This window comes from Aegilops tauschii, chromosome 2 (genome assembly GCF_002575655.3).
Source record: "Aegilops tauschii subsp. strangulata cultivar AL8/78 chromosome 2, Aet v6.0, whole genome shotgun sequence".
NCBI classification, from domain to species: Eukaryota; Viridiplantae; Streptophyta; class Magnoliopsida; order Poales; family Poaceae; genus Aegilops; species Aegilops tauschii.
This window is the reverse complement of record NC_053036.3, coordinates 16002721-16030446: the sequence shown is the minus strand read 5'-3', so window position 1 is coordinate 16030446 and position 27726 is coordinate 16002721. Positions and strand designations below refer to the sequence as shown.

The following is a 27726-nucleotide window of genomic DNA, read 5'->3' as shown; positions in this document are numbered from 1 at the left end:
AACCTCAAATTCATACTATTGGATCTTGTCCGGCTCCACTGTGCCCATGTCCGGTGTCCGCCTGCGTTCCTCAAAGTGTTGGGTCACCGGCGACGTAGAGTAGGATACGGGACACGGCCCGGGTCACGGGGCTCAAGGCACCGCTGTCTCCCATGCCTAGTCTTCCTCGCGGGAGTTTGGAACCCTGATGGTGCCGGTGGACGTTATATCGATGATGGATCTGTCTTGCGACGAGCCGGCGACATCCACCACGATGCGGTTGCATTGCCCGGATTGGTGTACCGTACTGGGTGCTGGAGAATGCGACCCCGCCTCATCAACGTCCACCGCCGCGAGGGCTGCCATTGTCCCCTGCACCCGCTGCATCGCACAGCTGGCACACCGTGCCATGGTTGCGTCTGACGACGCCCATGCGTTCACCTCCTGCTTGGAGCGCCAACGAAGGGGTTGCGCGTCCGCCACAACATTCGAAAGCCATACAAACCGGCTTGGCGTCCACCACAACAAAGGGGTGAGGCAACGACGACACACCTCCTGGCGGATCCACGCACCATTTGTGCGGACGCAATGGATTCCCCACGGAAGGACTCCAAGCGCTGCCGTCGGGCGGTCTCCTCCCGGGAGCGACGGATTGCGAGCCGGATGGTCATCTCCTTCCCGGGGCCGCGTGGGATGAGCTCGGGGTTGACGATCTGGAGGTGTAGGACTCGGATACGCTGTCCGCCATGCCGGTGAAGCCCACAGATCACCGGACGAGAGCTTGGTGGCGGAGTGAAGTGAAGGAGAGTGGAGTGGATAGGGTTTGATCCGGGAAGTTTATGGGGACGAATATATGTGGGGTCTTGTGGGCTAGTGTCGGCCGGGTTCGACGTGGCGAACGCGTCCGATCGCGTCTGAGTCTCCCTATATCCGCCCCATATTTAGGATGTTTATGAAGGTGTAGGTCAGTCCGGGCATTTGAGATAGGTTTGAGGCGTCTGTCTGAGTTGGATTTTTTTGACCCATTAATGACCGGACCGGCCATCCGTCCGGGCGTATATGGTGTTGGGAATTAGCACACAAATGCACTTGTGGTTAATTAAAAACTACAGCGGAAACAAAGTAATCTCAGCACCACATCATGTACTAACTCAAGGATCGTTGCTTAGCACAGAAGGAAACATATGCAGCATCATATATGGAGGCAGAAAATGTTACTCAGCATGCAAAACACTCCTCAGCCTAGTGTCTTATGGTAGGAGTAAGTTTCTGGACAGCGCCAAGCATCAACAAAGAGACACCAGATTTTACGTGGAAAACCCCCCAACTTGAGAGGAAAAACCACGGGCCGAAGCCACCCAAATCCTCTTCCACTATTATCAAATGTGGGATACAACAAGTTCTTCTCTAGACAACACCAGAGGATCTCATACATCAACATTTCTGAATCTTGGATGAACACAACAAGATTTGAAGCTCAAGAACTAGGGATTGGAACAATCTCACCAAAGATGGTGGAACCGAAGCTTGAAGGAGACAAGGTAGTGGATCTGGACCATCACAACCTTGGGGAGGAGCTCCCTTTGCTTCTTCCTTCAATCTTCCTCTTCTTCCCTTGCTCTCTTGGTTTTCTCTCTTCTTCTCTCTTGGAGGATGAACTGATTTTCGTCACACTTGGTGGTGGCTGCTGGATGGAGGGTAAAGCATCCCCATCCACTCATGTGCAAAGTCCAAAATGACCCTAGGTCATAACCCTAATGGGTAGTGGGCTTCTGCACCTCTTTGGCTGCCTAAAAAGGCTTTAAATGGTCATCTCCTCACAGCCCACATGAGGAGGATATCCCAACATATGGCAGATGCTCCAACCAAACATCTCGAATCCAATGGTACCTCACATCAATGTGCTTGGTTCGAGAGTGATAGCTTGAATTCTTGGCAAGATGAATAGCACTCTGACTGTCACAAAACAGAACATACTTCTCTTGATTCATGCCGAGATCTTGCAAGAAGTTCTTCATCCACAAAACTTCATACCCTACCAATCTGCTGTGGGTACTTTCCTCATTTCTTCTTTCTCCTTCTTGCTTGTAGGACATTGTTTTGAATTCAGTTTGTGATGGCCTGTAAGCGGAGAGATAATGGATTTTGCATCTTTCATATTGAACCTTTAAAGTACCTTCTCAATGTATCTTTCCTGTGAGAGCCAAAGCAACTTCTTTGATCTATCACGGGAGATCTTCATGCCAAGTATTTGCTTAGCTAGTCCTAAATCCTTCATGGCAAATGATTTACTCAATGCCTTCTTGAGGAGAGCAATCCTCTCTGTGCCATTTCCAACAATCAGCATATCATCAACATATAACAAGAGAATAATGAAGTCACCCTCGACGTACCTCTTCATAAAGACACAATGATCAGTATGTGCTTTATGGTAACCAAGCCCAGTCATAAAGGACTCAAACTTCTTTTACCACTGCCGAGGAGCTTGCTTCAAGCCATACAAGCTCTTCTTTAATTTGCAAACTAAGTGCTCCTTGCCTGCAACCATGAATCCCTCTGGCTGCTCCATGTATATCTCCTCCTCTAGGTCACCATGTAAGAATGCAGTCTTCACATCAAGCTGTTCAATTCCCAAGTCCATGGTGGCAGCCATGCCAAGCACAACTCGGATCGAAGACATCTTGACCACTGGAGAGAATATCTCACCATAATCAATGCCCTTTTCTGACTAAATCCTTTCACAACCAATCTAGCCTTGTATCTTGGATGTGAGGTGTTTTCTTCAGTCTTCACTCTTTACACCCACTTGTTCTTGAGTGCTTTCTTGCCCTTTGGCAGATTCACCAACTCAAAAGTATCATTCTCGTACAGGGAATTCATCTCATCCTGCATGGCTTCTGACCATTCTTATTTGTTCTCATCAGGCATTGCCTCCTCATAGCATGAGGGCTCACCTGCATCTGTCATCAACACATATTGATGTGGTGGATATTTAGAAGAAAGAATGTGACCTCTTTCACTTCTTCTTTGCTGCTGCACTGGTGGTGAATCAGGTGAATTTTCGTTGGCATTATCATTACCAACTTCATCATCATCATCATCATCATCATCATCATCATCACTTGATGGCTGCTCGTCACTTTGACTTGTACTGCCTTGGTCAGTTGCATCTTCACTGTCTTCAGTGTCATCATCTCCCCCATGATTGTCATGCACAAGAGGAGGACGAATTGGATCCATGTCAACCTGAGGTGTGTCGGTCATTGGCTTCTCTAGTTACCCAATATCTTTTATTGTTTCATCTTCAATGAACACCACATCTCGGCTTCTCACAATCTTTCTATTTGCTGGATCCCACAACCTATAGCCAAACTCTTCACTTGGTTGGCTGAGGTAGATGCACTGCTTTGTCTTGTTATCAAGCTTGGATCTCTCGTCCCTTGGAACATGTACAAATGCCCTACAACCAAAGACCTTCAAGTGCTTGTATGATACCTCCTTTCCTGACCAAACTCTCTGAGGAATATCACATGCAAGAGAAACTGAGGGAGATAGGTTAACCACATACATAGCATTCATCAATGCTTCAGCCCAAAAAGAATTAGGTAAATGAGCATGAGAGAGCATAGCTGTGACCCTCTCTGTGAGTGTCCTGTTCATTCTCTCTGCAAGACCATTGAGCTGAGGTGTCTTTGGTGGACTCTTCTCAAGCCTGATGCCAACATTTCTGCAATACCTTTCAAAAGGACCTCTGTATTCATCACCATTATCTGATCTCACGCACTTCAATTTCCTGCCAGTTTCTCTTTCAACCTTGGCATGGAACTCCTTGAAGGCTTCAAGCGTCTGGTATTTGTGTTTCAGCACATACACAAAAACCTTTCTGGAATGGTCATCAATAAAAGTCACAAAGTATAATGCTCCACCATGAGATTTTTCAGTCATGGAGCAAACATCAGTGTGCACAATATCAAGAACATTTTCTGCACGATATGGAGGGAGTGTACGAAATGCAACCCTATGTTGTTTGCCAACAAAACAATGTGCACAGGGTTTCAAGGATATACCTTTCAACTCAGGGAGGTACTCCATGCGAGCAAGAGCATGCATGCCCTTCTCACTCATATGCCGAAGCCTCTTGTGCCACAATTCAACCGAAGTGTCTTTTTCAGCAACATTCAACACCTCATTGCACAACTTGGTTTTAGTCACATAGAGATTACCTTGCTTACTTCCTCGAGCCATAATCAAAGAGCCTTTGGTGAGCTTCCATTTTCCTTCACCAAAATAACTAGGATATTTGATATCATCAAGCTTGCCCACTGACAACAAATTCAGCCTTATGTCGGGAACATGCCTCACATCATCGAGCACCAATCTGCAACCTGTGTTTGTTTCAATGCATATAGAGCCCTTGCCAACAATTGCTGACGAACCACTATTTCCCATCCTCACTTGGCCAGTAACACCACTAGTGTAAGATGTGAAATACTCCTTGTGTGATGTGATGTGGAAGGACGCACCTGAATCCACAACCCAACTCATGGCATCATCACGAACAACACTATAGCAATCTTCATCTTCAATGACTAGATAGTCTTCATCTGTTGCGGTCATGGCTGAACTGCTCTCAGCCTTTTGCTCGGTTTTCTTTGTGAGTTTCCCCTCTGCAAGCTCTCTTTTGTACTTCCTGCACTTGCTCTTTATGTGTCCCGGATTGCCACAATGAAAGCAAGTAATATCTTTTATCTGTTTTGACTTTGATCTCCCCCTGGATTTATTTTTGCCTTGCTGAAATCTTGTATTGCTGCGTCCACGGTTCTCATTCTTCCCATGGGTTTCAGCCACATACGCATCAGAAGAAGATGCATCACCCTTTTCCTTCTTTCTGGCTTCTTCATTCAGCATACTGTTCTTCACCATCTCCAAACTCAGCTTCCCATCCGGAGCTGAATTGCTAAGTGACACAACAAGCGTGTTCCAACTATCAGGCATGGAACTCAGCAACAACAATGCTTGCACCTCATCCTCAAAGTTGATCTTTATGGCTGAAAGTTGATTTATATGGCATTGGAAGACATTCAAGTGCTCAATCAGAATTGTGCCATCTCGATACACAAGCTTTGCAAGTCTTTTGATCACCGAGGCCTTGTTCATTGATGTCTTCCTCTCATACATGGACTCCAACTTCTGCCACATCTCATAAGCATTTGTGTCATTTGCAACATGGTGGAAAATATTGTGTTTGATGTACAACCGAATCATACCTACTGCCTTTCTGTGCAACACTCTCCATTCTTCTTCCGTGACACCGGTGGGTATCTTGTCTTTCACAATTGGCTCATACAAATCCTTGCAATAAAGGATGTCTTCCATCATGGGCTTCCATAATGAGTAATTGGAAGAATCAAGTTTTATCATGCCACTTGTAGTAGGGCTTTCTTCCAAAGCCATTGTGAGCAGCACTTCCAGCAACAATCAAGCAACTGGGATTTGCAACCTTCTAAGCAACCAAGGCTCTGATGCCACTCTGTTGGGAATTAGCACAGAAATGCACTTGTGGTTAACTGAAAACTACAGCGGAAACAAAGTAATCTCAGCACCACATCATGTACTAACTCAAGGATCGTTGCTTAGCACGGAAGGAAACATATGCAGCAGCATATACGGAGGCAGAAAATGTTACTAAGCAGGCAAGACACTCCTCAGCCTAGTGTCTTATGGTAGGAGTAAGTTTCTGGACAGCGCCAAGCATCAACAAAGAGACAACAGATTTTACGTGGAAAACCCCCCAACTTGAGGGGAAAAACCACGGGCCGAAGCCACCCAAATCCTCTTCCACTATTATCAAATGTGGGATACAACAAGGTCTTCTCTAGACAGTACTAGAGGATCTCATACATCAAGATTTCTGAATCTTGGATGAACACAACAAGATTTGGAGCTCAAGAACTAGGGATTGGAACAATCTCATCAAAGATGGTGGAACCGAAGCTTGAAGGAGACAAGGTAGTGGATCTGGACCATCTCAACCTTGGGGAGGAGCTCCCTTTGCTTCTTCCTTCAATCTTCCTCTTCTTCCCTTGCTTTCTTGGTTTTCTCTCTTCTTCTTTCTTGGAGGATGAACTGATTTTCGTCACACTTGGTGGTGGCTGCTGGATGGGGGGTAAATCATCCCCATCCACTCATGTGCAAAGTTTAAAATGACCCTAGGTCATAACCCTAATGGGTAGTGGGCTTCTGCACCTCTTTGGCTGCCTAAAAAGGCCTTAAATGGTCATCTTCTCACAGCCCACGTGAGGAGGATATCCCAACATATGGCAGATGCTCCAACCAAACAAATGCGCACTAACCCCTCAAAAAAAAAAAACAAATGCGCACTATGTTTCAGGCTATTATTTCTTGATATTCGCTAGCTTTTGTTTGCACAGAATCAATCATTTAGTGGCAGGTGACACGGCAGCAGAATATATGTGCAGCCACTAGACGTTCGATAAAGAGAGGAGAGGGACACGACTCCACTTGTGGCGCGCACAAACTCAAGAATCGAGAGGAGCAGGAAGCACCGCAGCATCGCTCCATGGCCTCCGCCGACCACCTCCGCGCCCTCGACCTCAAGGCGTTCGACGACACCAGGGCGGGCGTCAAGGGCCTCGCCGACGCGGGCGTCACCGCCGTCCCATCCATCTTCCACCACCCGCCGGAGTCCCTCCCGGACGCCGCGCCCCAACCCCACCGCTTCACCGTCCCGGTCATCGACCTGTCCGCCGCGGTCACCACGCGAGCCGCGGCGGTCGCGCAGGTGAAGGAGGCCGCGGAGACGGCGGGCTTCTTCCAGGTGGTGGGCCACGGCGTGCCGGAGGCGGCCACGGCGGCGATGCTTGCGGCGGTGCGCGGCTTCTTCGAGCAGCCCGTGGAGGCCAAGGCGCCGTTCTACACCCGCGACCTCGGCCGGCGCGTCCGGTACCAGAGCAACCTCAACCTGTTCAAGTCGCGGGCGGCCAACTGGCGCGACACGCTCTTCATGGAGCTGCCGGCGCCGGAGGAGATCCCGGCGGCGTGCAGGAGCGCCGCGCCGGAGTACGCGCGGCTGGTGCAGCAGGGGCTGGGCCGCACGCTGCTGGGGCTGCTGTCGGAGGCGCTGGGCCTCCGCCCCGGCCACCTGGAGGAGGAGCACGGGTGCCTGGACGGGGTCAGCCTCGCCTGCCACTACTACCCGGCCTGCCCGGAGCCGCAGCTCACCCTCGGCACCCCGCGGCACTCGGACGCCGACTTCCTCACCGTGCTCCTGCAGGACGCCGTCGGCGGCCTCCAGATACTCGTCGACCCCGAGGCCGAGGACGGCGGAGAACGGAAGCGGCCGGTGTGGGTGGACGTGCCGCCGGTGGCGGGGGCGCTGGTGGTGAACGTCGGGGACTTCCTGCAGATCATGTCCAACGGCAGGTTCAGGAGCGTGGAGCACCGCGTGGTGGCCAACGCCGTGGGGCCGCGGGTCTCGGTGGCGTGCTTCTTCCGGACGGACCGCACCGCCGCGTCGACGACGGTGATAGAGCCGATCGCCGTCACCGACGGCGGCGCGCGGTACAGCAGCACGACGGCGGAGGAGGTGATCCAGCGGCACTACAAGGTCTCGTCTGCACTCCAGCAGCAGCACTTGAGGCTCTGAGTCTCATCACCGAAGCCCCTAAAATGTATCCTTTTCTAGTACTATCGAGTGTCAATTACGAGGTGCTGATCTCAAAACATTACAATTGCGAGGCGCAAACAGATAATCTGTCGGAGGTTTCACTCAAGTTTGATTTTTGGTTTTGAATGGGTTTCAAGAATAGGCCTCCTGCATTTTGAATGTGTTTGAAATTCTGTTTCCTCGGGCAGGTTTTCACAAACTTTTCTGTTAAAAAATAGTAAAACAAAGCAGAGTTTTGGGATCGATATGCTTAACACAGCCTCGATCGTTTCCAAGTGATGGCTCAGAAAGAGCAGTGCAAATGTAAGAAGCATCAATCGGAGTTATAAAATTGCTAATGCCAATCAATCACTTTCTTCCATATATATGTTACTCCCATAATGACACCGCCTTTCGGCAAAAGTTGAGGAGCCTGCACTAGTTTACCCTGTCTGATGAACAACTAGTTGATTCTCTTACTTAAATGTATGGTATATGAGAGATTCTCAAGTTGATCACCTGTGGGGAGGGGGGCTTATCGAATAAAACCGATCGAGAAGGCAACATGTAGTTAGCACAAAGTGCATCATTTGATTAAAGTGTATCTTCTAAAGTGGAGCAGTTCTGACATGGTCTCTAACGTCCTAGTATTACCTCATTACTCATGAGAGGTATCAAGAGGTAAGAGTACATAATAGTGGACCTGAGTAATTAGCCCAATGTAATTAATCGGTTCTACATTGTCACCATCATATCCTCCTGTTGCTCCTGTAGAAATAAGGAGGAAAGGCTCCATCTCCCATAAAAAAAGAAGAAGAAGAATCATTGGATGATCTGCAAAACAGACTAGCTTCTCTCCTCCCCTCCCCCGCCGCCTCCCCCTCCGGCGTTGCCTCCTCGGCGGCGCAAGGGGGGTCTTTGCGTGCCCGCCTCGCTCCTCCTCTCTGGCCGACATGCGCTCGTCGCTCGCCCCGGCTGCCCCGCAAGCCCCACCCGCCCCGCCCCGCCCCGCCCGCCGGCGGGTGTTCGCGCGCTAGAATCCTTTGCCTTCATTGCGGGGGACGGAACCTTGCCCACCTCCTTCCGGGACGCCTTGCTCTGTCCTCCGCGTTCTCGGGAGCCTTCATTGCTGCCGCAACGCTTGGAGGTCTGCGCTGATGCGTCTGTTCAGCCCAGGCCCCAATCAATGATCTCCATCCCTCCTAGGATCAGATCTGTGCCAACCCCTCCCCGCATTGATGAGGATGGATGGACGATGGTGGGAAGAGGGAGGCGCCCCCCCTTTTACCAGCGTACCCTCCCTCGCTCTTCTTCCTCCCAGCCAAAGCCTTCTCACTTCCGTGAGCTCCTCCGCAAAAGAGCTCGGGGCAGATGCTTCAAATGCTTTGAGCCCAACCACAAGATTGCTGCCTGCGGTAACCGCCCCAAGTGCTTATTGTGCGGCGAAGCTGGTCACAAGGCGAGGTGGTACTCCTCCAAGGCCAAGGCGCAGGCCCCTCAGGCGTCTCCCCCGCCTCCGCCTCCGCCTCCAGGCCCTCCTCCTCCAGGTGCGGTCCGCGCCCCCATGGAGGCCCCAGCCGCTGATGTGGAGCTGCGACGCGGGTCGGTGACGGCCTCGGCCAGGCGATCTGCGGCATTGGCTGATGCGGAGCGCCGGCTCACCAGGTGCGGGGTGGTGGCTGTCGTGGTGGGCTTCCATCCCTCCATCGAGCTGGCCGGCATCCGTTGGGCTATGGCGCAGCGCTTCCGGGTCCATCAAGAGGCGGTCAAGGTGTCTCAGCGGGCTCTGGGCGAGTATCTCCTCATCTTCGATGATGCGCGCGCCCGCGACGACGCCATTGCAATCCAAGGCCCGCTCTCCATTGGCAGTGTGTCTTTCCTGCTCTCGGCGTGGACGCGTTTCCGCCGTGCAAGCCCGACCAAGATGCTGTTCAAGACGAGAGTCTGCCTCGAGGGAGTCCCTAAGCATGCTTGGGACGTGGAATCTGTTCGCAACCTGTTTGATCCATCCATGCTCATTGAAGGAATCGATCCAGAGGTGAGGTCTGAAGAGGAAACAGGGTGCCTGCGGATATGGGTTTGGACGGACGACGTTCAGAAGCTCAAAACAAGAGGGGTTCTGCAGTTGGAGGAGCCCAGAGAGTTCGAAACACCGATGAGGCATTTTCCTGAGATCGGTATCATGGAGGAACAGCCAGAGAGATGGGGGCAGGTCGGCCTTCTCGGGCACCCAGTCCTCATCCACCTGGACAGGGTGATTGATTTTCGATACCCGCCGGAATCTAGCTCGGACAGCGGACGGAGCAGCCACAGTGGCATTAGCGGGATCCCCTCGGAGGCGTCATCGACCCCGGATTGGCCAGCTAAATGGGGCTACCGCTGGTACCTCAACTATGAAGACGGTGATTTCCCTCCACCTCCCTCAAGAGTCACGGCGCAAGCAAGACCCTGGTACCCCCACCCCCTGGTGGTGGTGGGGGCGGTGCTGGCCAGCGAGACCGCCCCCCAACAATGGCAGCTCCGGGAATCACGCCCGCGGGCTGGGGCAAGCCGGCTCATCCAGGGGCGGTGATGGACCTCCGCAGGCCGGCGGAAGAAGAAGGCTATACCACGGCTCAGGTGGTGCGGCCATGTCGCTGATCGACACCGCACCCATCATCTCTTCGGCTGTCTCCGGCGACCCATTCTCGAGCTCTGCCGCCGCGCCCATCTTGCTGACCCGCCCGGGTGAGGGCCATGTGGGGCTGGCGTCAGCCGTTTCTTGGGCAGCTGAAGCGCCCCGGGCCGCGGAGGGACAGATGGACAGTTGCCATCCCTTCGCAAGTCTGGGCCAGGCGGGACGGCAGGCAGCCACGGTTGATGTCCCCGCTGCTCAAATTCTGGCGCTGACCAAGAGATGAGGACGAAGATTGGCATCGAAGGAATATCCCATGTTGATTCCTTGGGCGTCGGCGTGCCTCATAAGTCAAGGGCCGAAAAGGATATTGAGCCGCAGGACATAGATCAAGATGGGCTGCAACTCTTGGATGTGAGCCCAGCCGAGCCCGGCCTTCGCCCGCTGTCGGATCCGGGCCTGGATCCTCAGCTGGACGGGCCGAGCCAGCCCATGGCTCCTCAGCAGGACGGACCGAGCCAGCCCATGGCTCTGGAGGCTTCATGTGATGCTGATGCGCAGGCCGACATTGACCGTATTTCCTCTTTCCTAGACTCCAGCAGCGCCCCTGTCTCCTCCGCTTGCCCGCCGCTGCTGGGATTGGCCCCGCCGCCGCCCTCCGTCCCTCCCATCCTCGCGCCGCCTCCCTCGATGGATCTCCCGCGGCAGGACCCAGCTCCTCCTACGCTCGCCCCCGGTCCGCAAAGGAGCAGCGGGCGGCTGGCGGCCAAGCCCTCTAGTGGTCTGAGCTCCATGGACAAGGCCCGCCTTGTTCTTATGAAGAAGGAGGGGATTCTCGTCGGCGATGGGCCACCCACGCCCGGAGCGCTCCAGAAGTACAAGGACCTGTACAAGGAAGAGCTCCCCCAACGCTTCATCGACGCCGTAACCGCGCTGGTGGAAGCGACTGCAAGTGGAAAGACCAAGGCCCCGAAGAGCAAAGCGTCGACGGCCAGGATGGTGGCTGAAGGGCAGGCTATGGCAGTTTGAGCTCGGTCTGCGAACCAAGTGTCTCCAGTTTTTCTATGTTTAGTTTGTTTCTTCCATGTTCTTCTCTGAAGTTAGTGCGACTGTTCGTCAGTTCGAAGGGTGTTGTTCCTCTGAACTTGAGTCTGCCTCTGCAATGTGTTGTCAGATTGATGTTTATTGTCAGATTGATGTGTTCCGTTAAGCTGAGTGTTGCTAGTCAAGCCTGGCTGCTTAGGGCTGTTTGTTCGCGGCATGGAATGCTGGTTGCGGTGTTGATGCTGTGCTCCTTTTGGCCTCTGGTTTGGGATATTGTTTCTCAAAGAGTCACCAGTTGTTTATGGATATAAAGCTACTCAATTGGAATGTCAGGGGGCTGCATAATCCTGCGAAGAGAAGATCTGTGGCAAAGCTGATTGCGGAGCTGAGCTGTAACATTGTTTGTCTGCAGGAGACGAAATTGGAACACTTTGACAAGATGATCGTCTCAGAAGCTGTGGGGTCAAGATTCTCTGGTAGCTTCATTTTCAAGCCTGCGTGTGGTTCGAAAGGGGGCATTTTAATTGCTTGCTCCGGTGATTTTTCCATCGATAGGCTGTTGTCAGCCCCAGATGAGTTCTCGCTTACGGCCACGATCTCTGATAAGTCGAATAATGCCTCTTGGACCATCACGGGGGTGTATGGACCACAGATGATTGAAGACAAGCGTCGTTTCCTAGCTGAGTTGACTGCCCTGAAATCTTTGGTTTTGAAAGAATGACTGCTCTTGGGAGATTTCAATCTTATTAGCAAGGCCGAGGATAAAAACAATTCCAATATTAACCTGGGAATGATGGCTCAGTTCAGAAGCACCATTGGCCTGCTGGAGCTGAGGGATCTGCCTCTCACTGGAAAGAAATTCACTTGGTCTAATGAGCGAGCCGGCATAACGTTGACCAGAATTGATCGCGTGCTTATATCGAATGAGTGGGAACTCAGTCATCCTCACTATCAGCTCGCACCGGCTTCCTCGGCTGTTTCAGATCACACTCCCTTGCTGCTGGCGAAGATGGATGTCAAAGTATTCAAGGGCTTCAGATTTGAGGCTTACTGGCTCAAGATGCAAGGTCTTGATGATGTGGTCGCTCGAAGCTGGAACAAGAATCTGAGATCTTGTGACTCCGTCAGGAGACTGCATACAAAGCTCGCACGCACGGCTAAGGCCCTCAGGGCTTGGGACAAGAGCATAAGGGCAGCTTCCAACCTGGCTTTCAATGTTGCAAATGAGGTCATTTTTCAGCTCGACCTCGCAATGGAAAGCCGCGAGCTTTCCGAGCCTGAATGGACGCTCCGTAGATTTCTCAAGGCCAGGCTGTTAGGAATTGCGGCTATGGAGAGGATCCGATGGCGCCAACGGTCCAGAATAAACACAATCAAGGCTAGCGATGCTAGTTCAAAGCTTTTTCATCTTAGGGCGAACGGAAGAAGAAGGAAAAATCATATTCCTACGCTTAGAGGACCACAAGGGGATGTGTCTGATCACATGCAGAAAGAGGAAATTCTTCTGGATCACTTCAAGAGCCTGTTGGGTACACCGATGCATGAGAGAAGAGTTTTGAACTGGGACATGTTGCGGCTACCCTCGGCTAACCTGCAAAGTTTGGATGCGCAATTCACCGAGGATGAGATAAAAGCAGCAGTCTTTGATCTGCACGACGAAAAGGCTCCCGGGCCGGATGGCTTTATTGGCAGATTCTTCAAGCGCTTCTGGGCGCTAATAAAGGAGGATTTGGTAGCTGCGATTCAGCAATTCTATCACCTCAGAGGAGACAACTGCAAACTGCTCAATTATGCTCACATTGTGCTGTTGCCAAAGGTTACAACTTCCATGCATGCCTCGGATTTCAGGCCCGTCAGTTTGCTGCACAGTTTTGCCAAGATTTTCTGCAAAATCCTTGCAAATCGGTTGGGCCCGGAGCTTCAACGCCTCATCTCCTGCACCCAGAGTGCTTTCATTCGCTGGAGATCTATCCAGGACAACTTTCTCTATGTTCTGAATACCATAAAAGATGCTCACAAGCGGAATATCCCGCTGATATTTCTGAAGCTCGATTTCGCGAAAGCTTTTGACTCTGTTAGCTGGCCATATCTGCTTGATGTTATGAAGGCTTATGGGTTTGGAAAGCGTTGGAGGGACATCATTTGTCTGTTGTTAACTTCCTCATCCTCTCGTGTGCTCCTCAATGGCCTGCCCGGACCAGCTTTTGCCCATAAAAAAGGTTTTCGTCAAGGGGACCCTCTTTCTCCGATGCTTTTCATTCTGGCTATGGATCCACTCATGAGAATCCTGGAAAAAGCAACAAATCATGGCATTCTGGACCCAATCCCCCGGAATGCGGCTAGATTGAGGGCCAGTCTCTATGCTGACGACGCCACAATCTTTGCCACTCCTGACAGCCGACAGATCGAGACCATTATCAGAATTCTGGAGATCTTCGGCAGTGTCTCAGGTCTTGTAATCAACCCCACCAAGTGTGTGCTCTACCCTATTCAGTGTCAGCATCTTGATGTCAACATCCTCTCAGCCAGCTTTGGGGGATCTGTGGGATCTTTCCCTTGCAAGTACTTGGGGCTGCCCCTCTCGTTGAGAAATTTGAGGAGAATTGATCTCCAACCGCTCCTGGACAAGGGTACAAGCAAACTAGCTGTTTGGAAAGGAAGGCTCATGAATAGAACGGGCCGACTTGACCTGATCAACTCAGTCCTCACTGCCACCATCACCTATTTCCTCACGTCTTTCTCCCCCAGCAGATGGTTCACTACCAAATTTGATAAGCTAAGGAGAAATTTCCTTTGGAACGCCGATGAGGAGGCGCATGGGGGAAAATGTCTGGTTAACTGGAAGAGAATCTGTGCACCTTTAAGCGTGGGTGGCCTGGGCATCAAGGATATCAATGCTTTTGGCCGGGCTCTTCGGCTTCGATGGCCTTGGTGTGAATGGGATAGCTCGGACAGGCCATGGAAAGGGACCCCGGTGCCTTGCAATCAACCTGACCTTAATCTTTTTGCGGCATGCACTTCGATTTCTCTGGGAGATGGCCGTTTTATGAAATTCTGGAGTCATAGATGGTTAGAGGGCCAAGCTCCAAAAGATTGGGCTCCTGATCTTTTTCGGATGGCAAGGTCCAAAGGGCTCACTGTCAGTCAGGCTCTTGATGGAGACGCATGGATGAGAGGACTGCAGAATATCAACTCTGCTGGGCTGATGAACTCTTTTTTAGCCTCTGGATGAAATTACAGAATGTTTCCTTGCTCTCTAGACCTGACACAATCACTTGGAAGCTAACGACTAGCGGACAATACACGGCAAAATCGGCTTACCAAGTTCAGTTCTTGACGCGTATCCCTCACCACACCTGCAGCAGGTCTGGAAGATTACAGCTGAAAAGAAAGTAAAGTTCTTCATCTGGACCCTCCTTCAGAATAGACTTTGGACCGGTGATCGACTGCAAGCGAGAAACTGGGACCACAATGACTTGTGTGCTGGTTGCGATCAAGTGCTGGAATCTGCACATCACTTGATTCTTGACTGCCCTTTTGCCAAAGAAATATGGTTCAAGACCAGCTCCTTCTTCCCGCTTGCATCCCAGGCTGCTCGGCACGCTTCATCTATCTCAGCTTGGTGGAACAGAGTGGCAAAGCTAAAGAAAAAAGGACGCCAACTGGACGAATGCACGGCGACAGTTTACATCGCTTGGAATATTTGGCTCGAGAGAAACAGAAGGATCTTTAAGGATTCAGCGCAACCGTCAACAGATGTTCTTGTTAGAGCTAGAGATGACATTAGCCTCCTTTCGGAGGCATGGGAGGAGTAGGTCATTTTGAGTAGTGGGGCTGTTTAGCAGCCCAGGCTAATTTTACCCTCTGCTTCCCCCCCTCATCCTGTTTCTATTGCTTAGAAACTTTGTACAGCTTTCCCTCTCCTATAATGAAAAAGGCAGAGCTCCTGCCAGTTCCGGTCAAAAAAAGAAGAAGAAATGCTCTAACCAAAAAGGACACTGAATCACTTTCTTCTCAAATCCCTCACGAAATCAAATTCATTGGTGTTTGGCCGGTGTATGTCGTCTTTGCATGATTCGAAAAGCTAGAGTAATCTTGATTACGCATTAAATTTTTAAAAGAAATTAGCTGCAATCACATCCAATAAAAGGAGTGGAAAAATGTAAAATAGATGAAAACAACACAAAGCACAATCTTACGATATGTGCTAACCACCACAAGACCACATATTCTTCTCAAGTTTGCTTGTGTACTTGACAATATATGTGCATTCTTTTACACCCAATACATCATGGAAAGAATAAAATCATTCTTATTTTCTCTAGTGTGACGTGTGACCTCACAATATTTGAACACAAGTTGTGACATTTAATGGCATCGGTCACGATAATGATGCTAGGATGTAGGTGTAGAAACAAGAGCAGAAGGGGAATTGTTTTGCAAAATCACATAAATCAAATATACCATTCGATCATGTTGTCATATTGGTACTAAAATTAAGATTTGTTGGTAAAAACAAAATATGGTCCATATATGTCTCAATCGACAATCGACTGAGATTTAAGAAACTCTCAGTCGATTCAAAGAAGTCTAACTTCAATTTAGTGAAAAGTACAACTTGCATCTTTTCCCTAATTGCACTTTTCTAGAAAGTTAGCCAAATTTGCACTTTCCTAAATTCGTTAAGACTAGAGAAAATCTTGATCCATAAGCAAACCGTTTTTCTTTCTAAACTAAGGCTGTCCATACTAGACCAATAAATAAGAATTTCTAGGCACATGGAGGCACACTTACTATTATATATTTCAAATTCTCTGTTGCCTCGAAAGATTATCCATTTTCTGATCAAAAGGCACTAACGAGTAATTGGGTACCGAGTGCAAGGCTCCGACTCCGCGGACGTGCCTTGTCCATCCGTCCTCAGCTTACACGACATCACCTTGTCACGGACGTCGGAGCCGAACATGTGATCGGGGACGTCGTTGTACACCGTCACCTCGACGTTGAGCTCCAGCACCCCCGACCGCCGCCGCTCCTCCGCCATGCGCTGGCGCAGCCCCCTCGAGAGCCCCACCCCTTGCCTTGTGCCACCACTGCCACGTCTCTACCGGGGCGCTCACCGGCGCAGTCGTGCGGCTCCGCGCGCGCCCAGCCGAGCGCGACGTCGGCGTAGGACACGACAACATGGGCACGGTCGGCGCATGTCTTGTTGATGCGGATCGTGAGGTTGAACGCCGGCGAGACGACGCGGGCTGGGCGTGCCGCGTCGAGCCCGGCGAGGTGAACGGTGAAAGAGGGGATGTTGGCGCACACCATGGCGTCATAGAAGTGGCCACCGAGCAATACTGCCGCCACAACAAGGCAGAGCACTGAGTGGCAGATGATTTGCCTGCGCAGTTCCTCGCGGCGACTACGGCGATGTCCCGTGGGTGATGGTGGTGCCTCGCCCAAGAACGGCGCCGCCTCCTCGTTCGGAGATTGCATGGTAGGGTTCTTCTAGGTCGACGCCACCCTGGCCCATCCTTACCAAAGTTGTCCCAGTCCCAGATCGAACGAATGACTCGTGAGTTCGTTGAAAACTTGGCCTGGTTCCGTTAAGAATTACTACTATCTCACTCGCAAGAGATTATCTCATACAGGAGGACGAGGACGCGGCTTTTTTGCTCCTAGGTGCATATGCATCCATTGTCGAAAACATATATTTTGGAAAGTTGAAAAATTCGGAACAAAAATCCCGCGTGTATATCCGGACATTTTATGTCCGTTCATAAGGTTTCGGTGAATATACCTTTTGCCTTTGCATCCATTGCATGGTCACAAACAGGCTGGATGCATGCATGCAGCTCAACCGTTAGTCAGCTACCCGTACGTAAGGCCGTAGACCTTGCTAATCAGTTAGCTAGTTTAATCGATCTTGGCATCAATGAAGCCAACCGTACGTTGATCATCATCAATAGAGATCCATGGAGGAAGCGGGATTCCTGCAGAGGCATCCATGGCTCGTGTATGTCTTTATGCTGCTCGCCGGATCGGCCGGGGCCAGCCAATTCTGCATGCTTTTCCTTACCCATACTAGCGCGCCGCTCTTCTCCGTGGCCGTCTCCGGCTTCGAGGGCCTCGCCGCTCGACGCCAGCGCGCCGCCCACCTTCCATGTCATCCTCCGCGTCGAGAACAACGACCTCCTCCCGCGGCACTGCTTCAAGGAGGGGAGCGCCGTGGTGGAACTGGACGGCGTGCCGCTCGCGCACGCCGACCGCCTCGGCGAGTTCTGCGTCCCGGGACGGACCGCCGTGGACGTGCCGTTCGTGGCCACTGGCGGCGGGCTGGGGCTGCCAGACGCGGTGTACGAGCGCGTGCGCGGCGTGCCGTCGTTGGTGGTGCGGGTGAGGCTGGACGGGAACGCCGTGAAGACCACCTCGGATCTCGGCCGCTTGACTCCCATGCTGGTCAGGTGCACGGTGACGCTGGATGGCCTGCCATCGGCTGACTGCCGGCGGTTTCTCATGTTGGAACGAGGTATTAATAACTTCTAAACGACTTAGGCACTAGCAGACTAGCTAGCAGGATTGTTCTCTCTTGTTCTTGCTATTGTCTTTTCAACTTTGCAGTGTAAGGTTGTGTGTATCTCGTGATGTCGAGGTCGATCGGGTGTGAACTCTTGTTGGTTATATATAGTCTTGATGCAACATTAGGTGTTAATTAAACCTCCCTTTCTCAGATTCTTGCCATCAAATTTGCTCCCAATGCCCATGATGTAGAATCATCCATGGGTGCAATGGTGGTGTAGTTTTGTTTTACGTTTCTTCACTTGTCAACTGTTGATCTGTGGGGGTTTCACATATCCATGGGGCATAATTTTTGCCAATGCTCATATCCACCGGATTTCCAAGTTTATATGGACCATGGAGCAAATATAAACATCACAAACAAAAGCGACATCAACAACAAACACATGTACCAACAATAAATCATTAGAAGTCCCACACAACATTATATCAGTAGATAAGTCACACACATTAACTAGATACTTTTGTCACATACTTGAAAAGATATTTGTACATACTATCATGATTAACCTTCTATTTATTTATGCAAGCTTGACATTTAACTACCAAGTGAACATTGTGAGGAACAACAAATCTGTTATTAATGTCAAATCCATTTTTATTGCATAATGTGTACAACTATTTTCGAACATAGTATTTTTCTCGTAGAAAGCTTTATGCTTTTTTTTTGCATTATCCTAAGATGTACACTGTCGGTGGTTATAGTAAGAAGTAGATTGGCTTATTTTAGGGCTGACAATAGGATCTGACTAACAACTAGGCATCCATGACAAAGTGAAACAAAATGCCTAGCAGGATGCCTCGAATAATTTTTGCGTTATCCATCTTTGCAAACCATACACACACAATTGCCCTAAAAAGCATTCACAAATTTGTTTTGTTTTGCTTAAAAAGCAAGTAGATTGTAGTCTATTGGACCAAACGTTTTTTTACTCCCTCCGTCTAGGTGTGTAAGTCACCTTACGAAAATCAAATAATCCCAAAACACTTAGGCATGGTACATTAACTCCCTCCTCGTTTCTTGTTTTGTGACATATCAACCAATAAGAGATGTGGGCCGTACATGCTTTCAATGACTTGAGACTACCAAACATGACATGCAGTGGTTAGTTCATTGCATGCAATGTTATTAATTAGCAGAAAGACATTAAGTTTTCTCGTTTTCCTCTCCGCCTTGGTCGCGGTGCACAACGTAAGATTACTTACACACCTAGAGAGAGGGAGTATAGTGAATCCATGCTGCTTGCCATGACGACGATCCTAGTGCTGAAGAGTGGCCACGCTGGTGGGAACCGAGACACAAGAGCTAGAATCGGCCTTTCCACCTTCCACGTTAATTGTCGCATGTGGTGCATGCTAAATTTCTATTTTTTCCAGAAAAACTTTGATATATTCTTCATCTGTCAAGGAAGTACAAAAAAAATTTACATCCAGGTCCATAGACCATCTAGCGACGACTACAAGCACCAGAGTGAGCCGAGGCGCGCCGCCGTCATCATCCCTCCCTCGCCGAAGCAGAGCAAACCTTATTGTAGTAGACACTCGGGAAGTCATCATGCTAAGGCGCAGTAAGACTAGCACACCAGAACAATAACCGCCGCCGATGAAGAAAAGCGTAGATCAGAAGGATCCAACCCGAAGACACTTGAACATAGACGAACAAAACTGGATCCAAATGGATCCATCGAAGACAAACGCCGACCGAATCCCGCGAGATCCCCCAGAGACAAAGCTCCACACGCCCTCCGGTGGCGCTAGACGCACCGTCAGAACGAGGCTAGGCAGGGAGAACTTGGTTCCAACTTCACGGAGTTGTCGTTGTCTTGTCTTCCCGAGCAGGACACAAACCCTAAACAGACTAAAAAGAACACCTATAAATAAAGTAGAAGCCCTACCACCGGCAAAGGCCAGGATCCACCGTTCCTTCATAGCTCTAAGGCCACAGAAGATGAGGCAGATCGGTGCCGGTGCTGGTGGAAGACGGGAGAGACCTGGATGAGTCACTCGTGTGGGCGAGGCTAATTAGCACCAGCGTTCACGTGTGCTCGTGATCCTCTTCGTGGATGCACATCAGGTCATCCCATGTTGCACCTAATTAAGTATAGCATTTTTGCCTTAACTAGCCAATTAAAAAAGCACATTCGTAGTTTCATCGGACGCCACTGCCAGTAGCAGCGTGTTTGCTAGGAATAATTAGAACCAGAGCATGAGAATGGTCGGGGTAAGGGACTTCAAATCTAGTGTTTTGTTAGGTGGATTGAAAAATTGAGAAGGGATTAGGCATAGGAATTGAGACTCTAACTTCGACCGTGTTATTAACAAGGGAGGGGTGGGAGTTGAAAAGAAATTGTTTTAGTGAGTCCACCCTAACTCAAAATATCTTTCCTTATCTAATCCCTCGTCAACTAAACAAGGAATAGTATGGACCAACTATAGAAGAAACCAAAAGCTCAGTCGACAAGGAATTTTACTGTTAAGACTGTATGGCACTAAATTAGAATACGACCTCAAGATCCTTTTTGGGCAATTTCGACAGAAGCTCGGCCCTTTCTTCATAGTAAGTGATCGCTGAAGGCGCATCCCCCAAGGTCCGACTGAAAAACAGAGTTCCGTGATGAGGACCAGGGAGAAACCAGTGAGCAATGAGTTTGCTCATCAACTAAATAAGCAAATAAGGTCACCGTGTCTCGCTGTTATAATGTGTAATGAGTAGAATGGAGGAAGTATGAAATAACATTGATTAGCTAAATCTGATGCAGAAAATTTGAAGCGCATTAATAACAGAAATTTTTTCACTAGTGGCATTGAGCATTGCAAAATTACTGGTATGTGATGTGTCATTAAAAAGTAAACATATGAGTACATCATTGTCCAATACTTAAATTAAGAGAAATGAACTTAGCTATGATGAGATTTCCCATATTTCACTTTCCAAGGCTCAGAACATGCAGGTACTAGGATACATGTTTGTCCTCAAATCTCCACACATAATCACATATAACCAAAAGTAAATGATCACCGCCAAAACCGAATCGAAAGTAAATAGTTATTACTGAACCCGAACAATATCTATATATAAAACTGAACAAACCAAAGTAAAAAAAACAGGATAAACCAAAACGAATCTAACAAAAAAAACCGAATGCACACCTTGACCAGCAGCATTGACGCAGCAAGAGCGTTTTGGCTGCCAGAACCGGCCCTTCCGCGCTGCCGCGCGTGCATGTGGTGCAACTTCATCCATGCTGCAGGGTGCAGGCGTTGGTATCCCATGTGGGCTCGTGGCCCTCGCGCTCGCGGAGAAGATAAGCAAATGATCCCATCCCTCCACATGCAACACCGATCTCCTCCACTAGTCCAGTTGACTTCCCCCGTCGTCGTCGACTCTCCGTCGATCGATCTGTATAAATTCCATGGCGGGCGACCCGAGATAAAACTCCAGCTGGGATCCTGGGACCATCGCCGGGCGAGGCGAAAATGGGGAGAGGAGCCGGCCGCGTTTTGCTGATCGCCATGGCGCTCCTCCTCGCGCTGCACACCAGGCCGGCGTCGGCTCTCACCAAGGCATGTCTGCAGCCCTCTCGCTCTCTCCATTCTCATCTTACCACTTGCTCAGTTGGACGCTAACGAATTTTAGCTTCTTGCATGAATTGACGTAGTCTTACTTGGTGATGGCCAGCCAACGGCCGGCCTCTTGGTCCGATCTGCTCACTCAAATCACCAGCCAGTAAGCTAGACTACCCAACACATACTCCTCCTCCTCTTCGTTAATACCACTACATGTTCTTCTCAAAGTACTACATGAGTGCAGAAGAATCAAGCTAGATGCCTGATGAAAACTGCACGCAGGTTCCGGATACTCTATACCTTCGAACCAATCAACGGGATCGGGCTGCAGATCGACACCGTTTTCGTACCAGACCTTAAACGTAAGCATAGTATAGAGTAGTAGATTACATCAAAAACGTGAGAAACTGTTGATTAATCTGTTTGGGGCACGTACAGTGCTCACAGGGATACTGGTGATCGAAGACAAGCTTCGGCAGGTCAGCACGACCCACTCGTGGGGGTTCCTAGGCCTCAAGGGATCAGACGGCGAGACAGCCAACGAGTGGAACAACGTCCCCAACTCCGGCGAGGGAGTCATCATCGCCAATGTCGACACGGGTACAAAACATATCTCACCCTCCTTGATAACCACTAGGACTGAGATCAATAGTACTCGTGAAACCATAGTATGAAGATAAGAAATGCAGCGTCGAATGACCAGGTCGTTGATAACCAGTAGTATTCGTGAAACCATAAGATGAAGATAAGGAATGCAGCGTCGAATGACTATGGATATTGACCATAAAATAATTATTTTGTTTCATAATCAAGTAGTAAATGATAGTCACTTTCTTAGCTTTTACACGGGGCATGCTCGATATATATTTTTTTGACAGGAAACTACAGCGGGCTTATGCTAGCATGGACTTATTTAGCTAGGGAGAGATGACAACATTCAGGGAGTCACATAGAGTGAAGAAAAAGAAAGATTACAAGGGGCAGGCCCCCAACAAATAATACTCGATATATATCGCGTGAGTACATGTGCTTCGCTTTGACCAGTAGGGTTTTTTCTAATAACTAATGAGCACCACGTCCCACGACTCTTAATTATCCCTTGAGTCTGGAGATGCATAAAATGCTACGCACTCCACGATGTATTCCAATAGTAACATGCCGAATCATATCTACTGGCACCACGATATGCTCCAAAACAGAATCAAACCACAGTGTACATAGTAAGAGCATCTACAACAAGCATTCTAGAATCCTCCTCAAATGTCCGTGGATGAGAGAGAAGAAAAAAAATGACCCAACCAGACCCCTCATATCATCAATATATGTTCGGTCTGTCTTGCGAACCTTCATATTAAGAAAAGATGTAGGGAGGATACGAGGGCTCGCGGACGCACCCGGACAGTCTGCCATGTAGGACGCGGCCTAACCCGGACCATCTTTTTTCTTTCGTTATTTTTTTCCTTTCCTTCTCTCTCTTCATCTCCACTAATCACGTGCAAGTGACCGGACATATGAGGAAGAAAATGAGTGTGCCTGCATGGATGGACAAATAGGGGCTTAAAATGGACACGCCCGATCACTGACCGGGCACGTCAGCGGGTGTTTAGGGGGTCAGATTTGGGAAGTCCGGCTGTAGATGCTCTAACAAGCAGAACTTTACTTCGATTCAACTCAAATCTCACAAAGAGATCGACTCATACAGATGAAAATTGTAGTGTTAGAGAAACTCTACCAGGGTCGTCAAAAACATCCAAACTCCATAATAACCGCCATGCATGAAGCGCATGCAGCAAAAAAGTAGCTCTAACAAAGTCGCCATATGGGCCGTTATTGCCATGAATTATACAGCATCCTCCATATCTTGCCTCTCAGCACCTATATTTCGCATTTTGTGGTCAATTTTTGGAGTGCACATCATCCAAAAAAAAAATGTGGCGTAAATAAAATTTCACATCATCCCTGCCACAAATGGGGATGGAAGGGATATTGGGAAAAAGATGTCCCATTGGCGAATGGGTCCCATGAGGTAAATGAAATTTGGAAGCTCGAATGTTACGACTCTAAGTTTGCGTGTCGCATGGCGAGCCTCCGAACAAGCATATGATGACTACTGGAGTTGCTCTTACTTAACAATAGGAGTGGAAACTTATTGGTGTTAGGGTACCCGTTTGAGCATTCTTAGTTCATTTTGATTGAACTAGTCAGGGCCGGAGAGCACCCTTTAGGTTACCCGTTTGCATACCAACACCACTTTCTGAGGTGATGCTGATATACCTCTTTTTTTGCACGCATGTACAAAGGTGTATCCCCAATATCTCCAAGCTTCAGGGACGACGGCAGCTTGCCCGCCTTATCGAAGTCGCGTTGGCGTGGCGAATGTGAAGCCAGCCCCGGCTGCAACATGTAATTACCAATATCCATTGGACACATCTCCCTCTTAGCTTCTACTTCCCCAGTCCCATAATATAAGAGCGTTTTATGGGACGGAGGAAGTACGGATCGGAGTACTAGTATATTATATGAATAGAATTGTATGATTTTTGTTATGCATAAACCCACATTTCATTCGTTGGCGTACAGACAGACGGAGTAGCTAGCTTTGTAGAGAAAAAGAAACCCTAGCATCCCACTGACACGGTGCGCGCACGCATGCAGCAAGTTGATCGGCGCGAGGTTGTTCAACGAAGGCATCAAGGCGATGAACAAGGAGAATGGCGGCGTCAACGGCCAGCAGCTGAACGAGACCGATCTGAACTCGCCGTGGGACTACGTGGGGCACGGCACGCACACGCTGTCCACCGCTGGCGGCGGCTTCGTAGCCAATGTCGGCGCCTTCGGCCACGGGACGGGCACGGCCAAGGGCGGCTCGCCGCGGGCGCACGTGGCCTCGTACAAGGCGTGCTTCGTGCCAGGGTGCTCCGACCTGGACATCCTCATGGCCATACTCACCGCGGTGGCAGACGGCGTGCAGGTGCTCTCGCTCTCCCTCGGCGCCCCGGCGACCGACTATGTCTCCGACATGATGGCGATTGGCACGGCGTTCGCTGTCACCCAGGAGGTTGTCGTCGTCGCCGCTGCCGGTAACTCGGGCCCGGTGGCTGGTTCGGTCACGAATGTGGCTCCGTGGATGCTCACGGTGGGTGCGAGCACCATGGACAGAATCTTCCCCGCCGATGTCGTCACCGGTGCCAAGACTATCACGGTAACTAAATTAACTTGGGACTCCAGGTCAAGTGTTACAAATGTGATTTTAAAAAAATTGTTACAAATGTGTATATTTTTAGACTAGTATACAACAACTGTATAGTTAGTATAGAACGGAAGTAGAAGTTGATGCCGTTGTGGATCCACGCAATCAACTACTTCCTCTATCCCATAATGTAAGACATTTTTTGACACTAGCAGAGAGTAACTAATTAAGTTGCAGGGACAAAGTCTATCAAACAGCACCTTGCCTGCCAACGAGCCAATTGCGATGATCAGCGGGGAGAACGCCAATTCTGCAGGACAATCTGTAGCCAACTCGTAAGATCCCTTTTAGTATTTGTGAAGTCAACTCTTAAGATCATGATCTCATGATCAGATTGTTTGTTCTGATGAAGAAGATCCTGTTCAAGATATAGTAGCTGTATATATCGATCACATGTGTTGCGTGCAGGGTGCTGTGCTTGCCGGGCTCCCTAGACCCTGCCAAGGTAGCGGGCAAGATAGTTGTGTGCAAGGGAGCGAGAGGCCGAGCCGCCAAGGGGCAGGTGGTGAAGCAGGCCGGCGGCGTCGGCATGGTACTCTGCAACGACGCCGCTAGCGGAGCCAGCATCATCACCGACCCGCATATCATCCCGACGGCTCACTGCTCCTACTCCCAGTGCCAGGAGCTCTTCAACTACCTCCAGTCCACCGGGTAACCTAGCTACATTACATATACTCCCTCCGTTCGAAAATATTTATCAGAGAATGAATAAAAATGGATATATAGAATTGAAATAAGTTTTAGATAATTACTCCATGGATGCATGTATGCGACTAATCTAAGACCGATGGCCGACACTTCAATAGATCGCCGATGGGTTACATCAAGACGAGGGACGCAGAGGTGGGTGTGAAGCCATCGCCGGTGATGGCAGCATTCTCATCCCGTGGGCCCAACACCATCACCCCTCAGATCCTCAAGGTTTAAAGATACATACTCTTAGACATTGTTTGTTTTGAAATTGCTTACCACATACAGCATGTTGTTAAAAGATACATACTCAGTCTCAGCACGATCAACTCATGTCTTATGTGACTGGCTATGGGTATATATTGCAGCCTGACATCACGGCGCCAGGCGTGGGTGTGATCGCCGCTGTAAGTCAGGAGGTCTCGCCGACCGGCCTGGTTTCCGATGGCCGCCGTGTCCCCTACAGCGTAATGACCGGAACCTCCATGGCGTGCCCTCACGTGGCAGGAATCGCCGGCCTGCTCAGGGCAAGGTACCCGAAATGGGGCCCTCCCATGATCTATTCCGCTATCATGACCACCGGTACGCAATTCCGCCATAAAACAAGGGAAAATTTGCACGTGTCATGTGCTTAACTAATTGTATGTGTTTGTACAGCCACAACGGAAGCCAACGATAACACCAGGATCCGGGACGAGACGGGCAGTGCCGCCACGCCGTTCAGCTACGGTTCGGGCCACGTTGACCCAGTAAGGGCCTTGGACCCGGGCCTGGTGTACGACACCACGACGCACGACTATGCCAACTTCATTTGCTCACTGAGGCCCACCGACACCCAGGGCCTGCTCCCGGTTTCCCTCCCACTACCACTCAGCATACTCTGGACTCTGCTCGCCCGTGTGTTCCACGACACCAACTCCAACCCGTTCGAGTGCAGCCATGGCGCCAACCACCCCGAGGATCTCAACTACCCGTCCATCTCTGTGGCCTGCCTGCCCCATTCCGGTAGCGTTGTCACCGTGAAGCGCAGGGTCATGAATGTCGGTGGCGGGGCGGCGTCGTACACCGCCAGCATCATGCAGCCGGCCGGGGTCACGGTCACTGTGAACCCCAGCACGCTGGTCTTTGATGGTGAGAACGCAGAGGAGGAGAAACACTTCACGGTGACACTTCAAGTCCACAACGCCGAGGAGGCTGCCGGTTACGTGTTCGGCAGCATGGAATGGTCGGATGGGAACCACCGCGTCAGGAGCCCCATTGTGGCCACTACCAAGTGTGTCTAGCGTCTGGAGTCGATCGTCATCAGCAATAAATTGAGGGGTTGCCTACTTCTAATAGTAGTACTACATGTTTTTTTTAGCCGTAGTACTACATGTTAGTAGGCTACTCAAGGAATGCGATTGACCATCGTGCCCTCTAAGACAAAGAGATATGTTTCAATCTCCATCGCAGATCTAATTAAGGGGTGTACTGGAGCAGATCTGCATACGACAAATGCTCACGAGAGTTCAATCTTTACAAATAATTTGGGGGCACGTCGATGCACTCTAACTTTTGCCTAAATTTTTTGTTTGTGCGTGTGTGCGTTTGCACGATAATCCTATACTTGTTGATAGGTTGGTACGGAAATGGTTTACAAACTTACATGGCATTATCCCATTAAACCCTTTTTGTATTTTTGCTGTGGAGCACACCCCTAATTAATCACATGCCTCCACCTCAGCCCGTAATATTATTTTGAGGAAACCTCAGCCCGCAATTGATCTCCGGAAACAACATGTAGCATTACTCGTGTTTAGAGGTGCGGGTGTGGCTTCTTCTATGGTTGAGATATGTTGAGGGGCGAGGGCCTACTCCAAACATTTAGATGATTTTTTCTTGCCAAACAAGATTTAGATGAAATAATGAAGATTCAAAATTTTATATGTTCTGCTCCTTGACTCCCTAGCATCTGACTGCATACACATGAAGTTCTTATGGGGACATGGTTGGGCGTAGGGGCCACATACGTGGGGTTCTCCCCTTTCTCTCTTATCCACTCTATTTCTAAAAAAATAGAAGTTCAGAAGCAAAAGAAAAAGTTCAAAGTTTATTAAAAAATCCAACTTTTGGATGTTCAAACTTTTAGAAGTTAAAATTTGAAATTTCATATTGGATAAATGTTCAACTACCCTACCAGCGAGATGTACAGCTTTGTCTCCTGTCCTGGTCAACTGTCTACTAGTCGATATGGAACTCCCCCCCCCCCCCCCCCCCCCCCCAGCAGTCGATGTGCAGTTTTCGCTACTAAAACTCCGTCTCAACTACCCTACCAATGAGCATGTGGCTTCATCTGTCGGCTCGATTAAC

The 27726-nt window shown here is 49.7% G+C and overlaps 2 protein-coding genes across 2 annotated transcripts; both read left to right on the top strand.

Annotated features, from left to right (window-relative positions):
• The first annotated feature begins 6473 nt into the window (after positions 1–6473).
• LOC109770967 (1-aminocyclopropane-1-carboxylate oxidase homolog 1) lies at positions 6474–7836 on the top strand. The gene has a single exon (XM_020329681.4). The coding sequence runs from the start codon at positions 6560–6562 to the stop codon at positions 7643–7645; it is 1086 nt and encodes a 361-aa protein (XP_020185270.1). The 5' UTR covers positions 6474–6559; the 3' UTR covers positions 7646–7836.
• Positions 7837–21199: 13363 nt separating this feature from the next.
• LOC109770964 (subtilisin-like protease SBT5.4) lies at positions 21200–27104 on the top strand. The gene is made up of 11 exons (XM_020329676.4): positions 21200–21434; positions 21530–21597; positions 21720–21799; positions 21876–22037; positions 23738–23840; positions 24093–24639; positions 24865–24962; positions 25096–25338; positions 25494–25608; positions 25746–25959; positions 26035–27104. Exons 1-11 carry the CDS (start codon positions 21348–21350, stop codon positions 26658–26660), a joined length of 2343 nt encoding a protein of 780 aa, XP_020185265.1. The 5' UTR covers positions 21200–21347; the 3' UTR covers positions 26661–27104.
• Positions 27105–27726: the final 622 nt, after the last annotated feature.

What these genes read in the sequence shown, in the direction of transcription:
- LOC109770964 (XM_020329676.4), top strand. Translation starts at nt 21,348, where the DNA reads ATGGGGAGAGGAGCCGGCCGCGTTTTGCTGATCGCCATGGCGCTCCTC. An exon ending in CGGCGTCGGCTCTCACCAAG is followed by an intron (nt 21,435 to 21,529) that starts GCATGTCTGCAG and finishes GAATTGACGTAG; the next exon opens with TCTTACTTGGTGATGGCCAG. An exon ending in TCACCCCTCAGATCCTCAAG is followed by an intron (nt 25,609 to 25,745) that starts GTTTAAAGATAC and finishes TATATATTGCAG; the next exon opens with CCTGACATCACGGCGCCAGG.
- LOC109770967 (XM_020329681.4), top strand. Translation starts at nt 6,560, where the DNA reads ATGGCCTCCGCCGACCACCTCCGCGCCCTCGACCTCAAGGCGTTCGAC.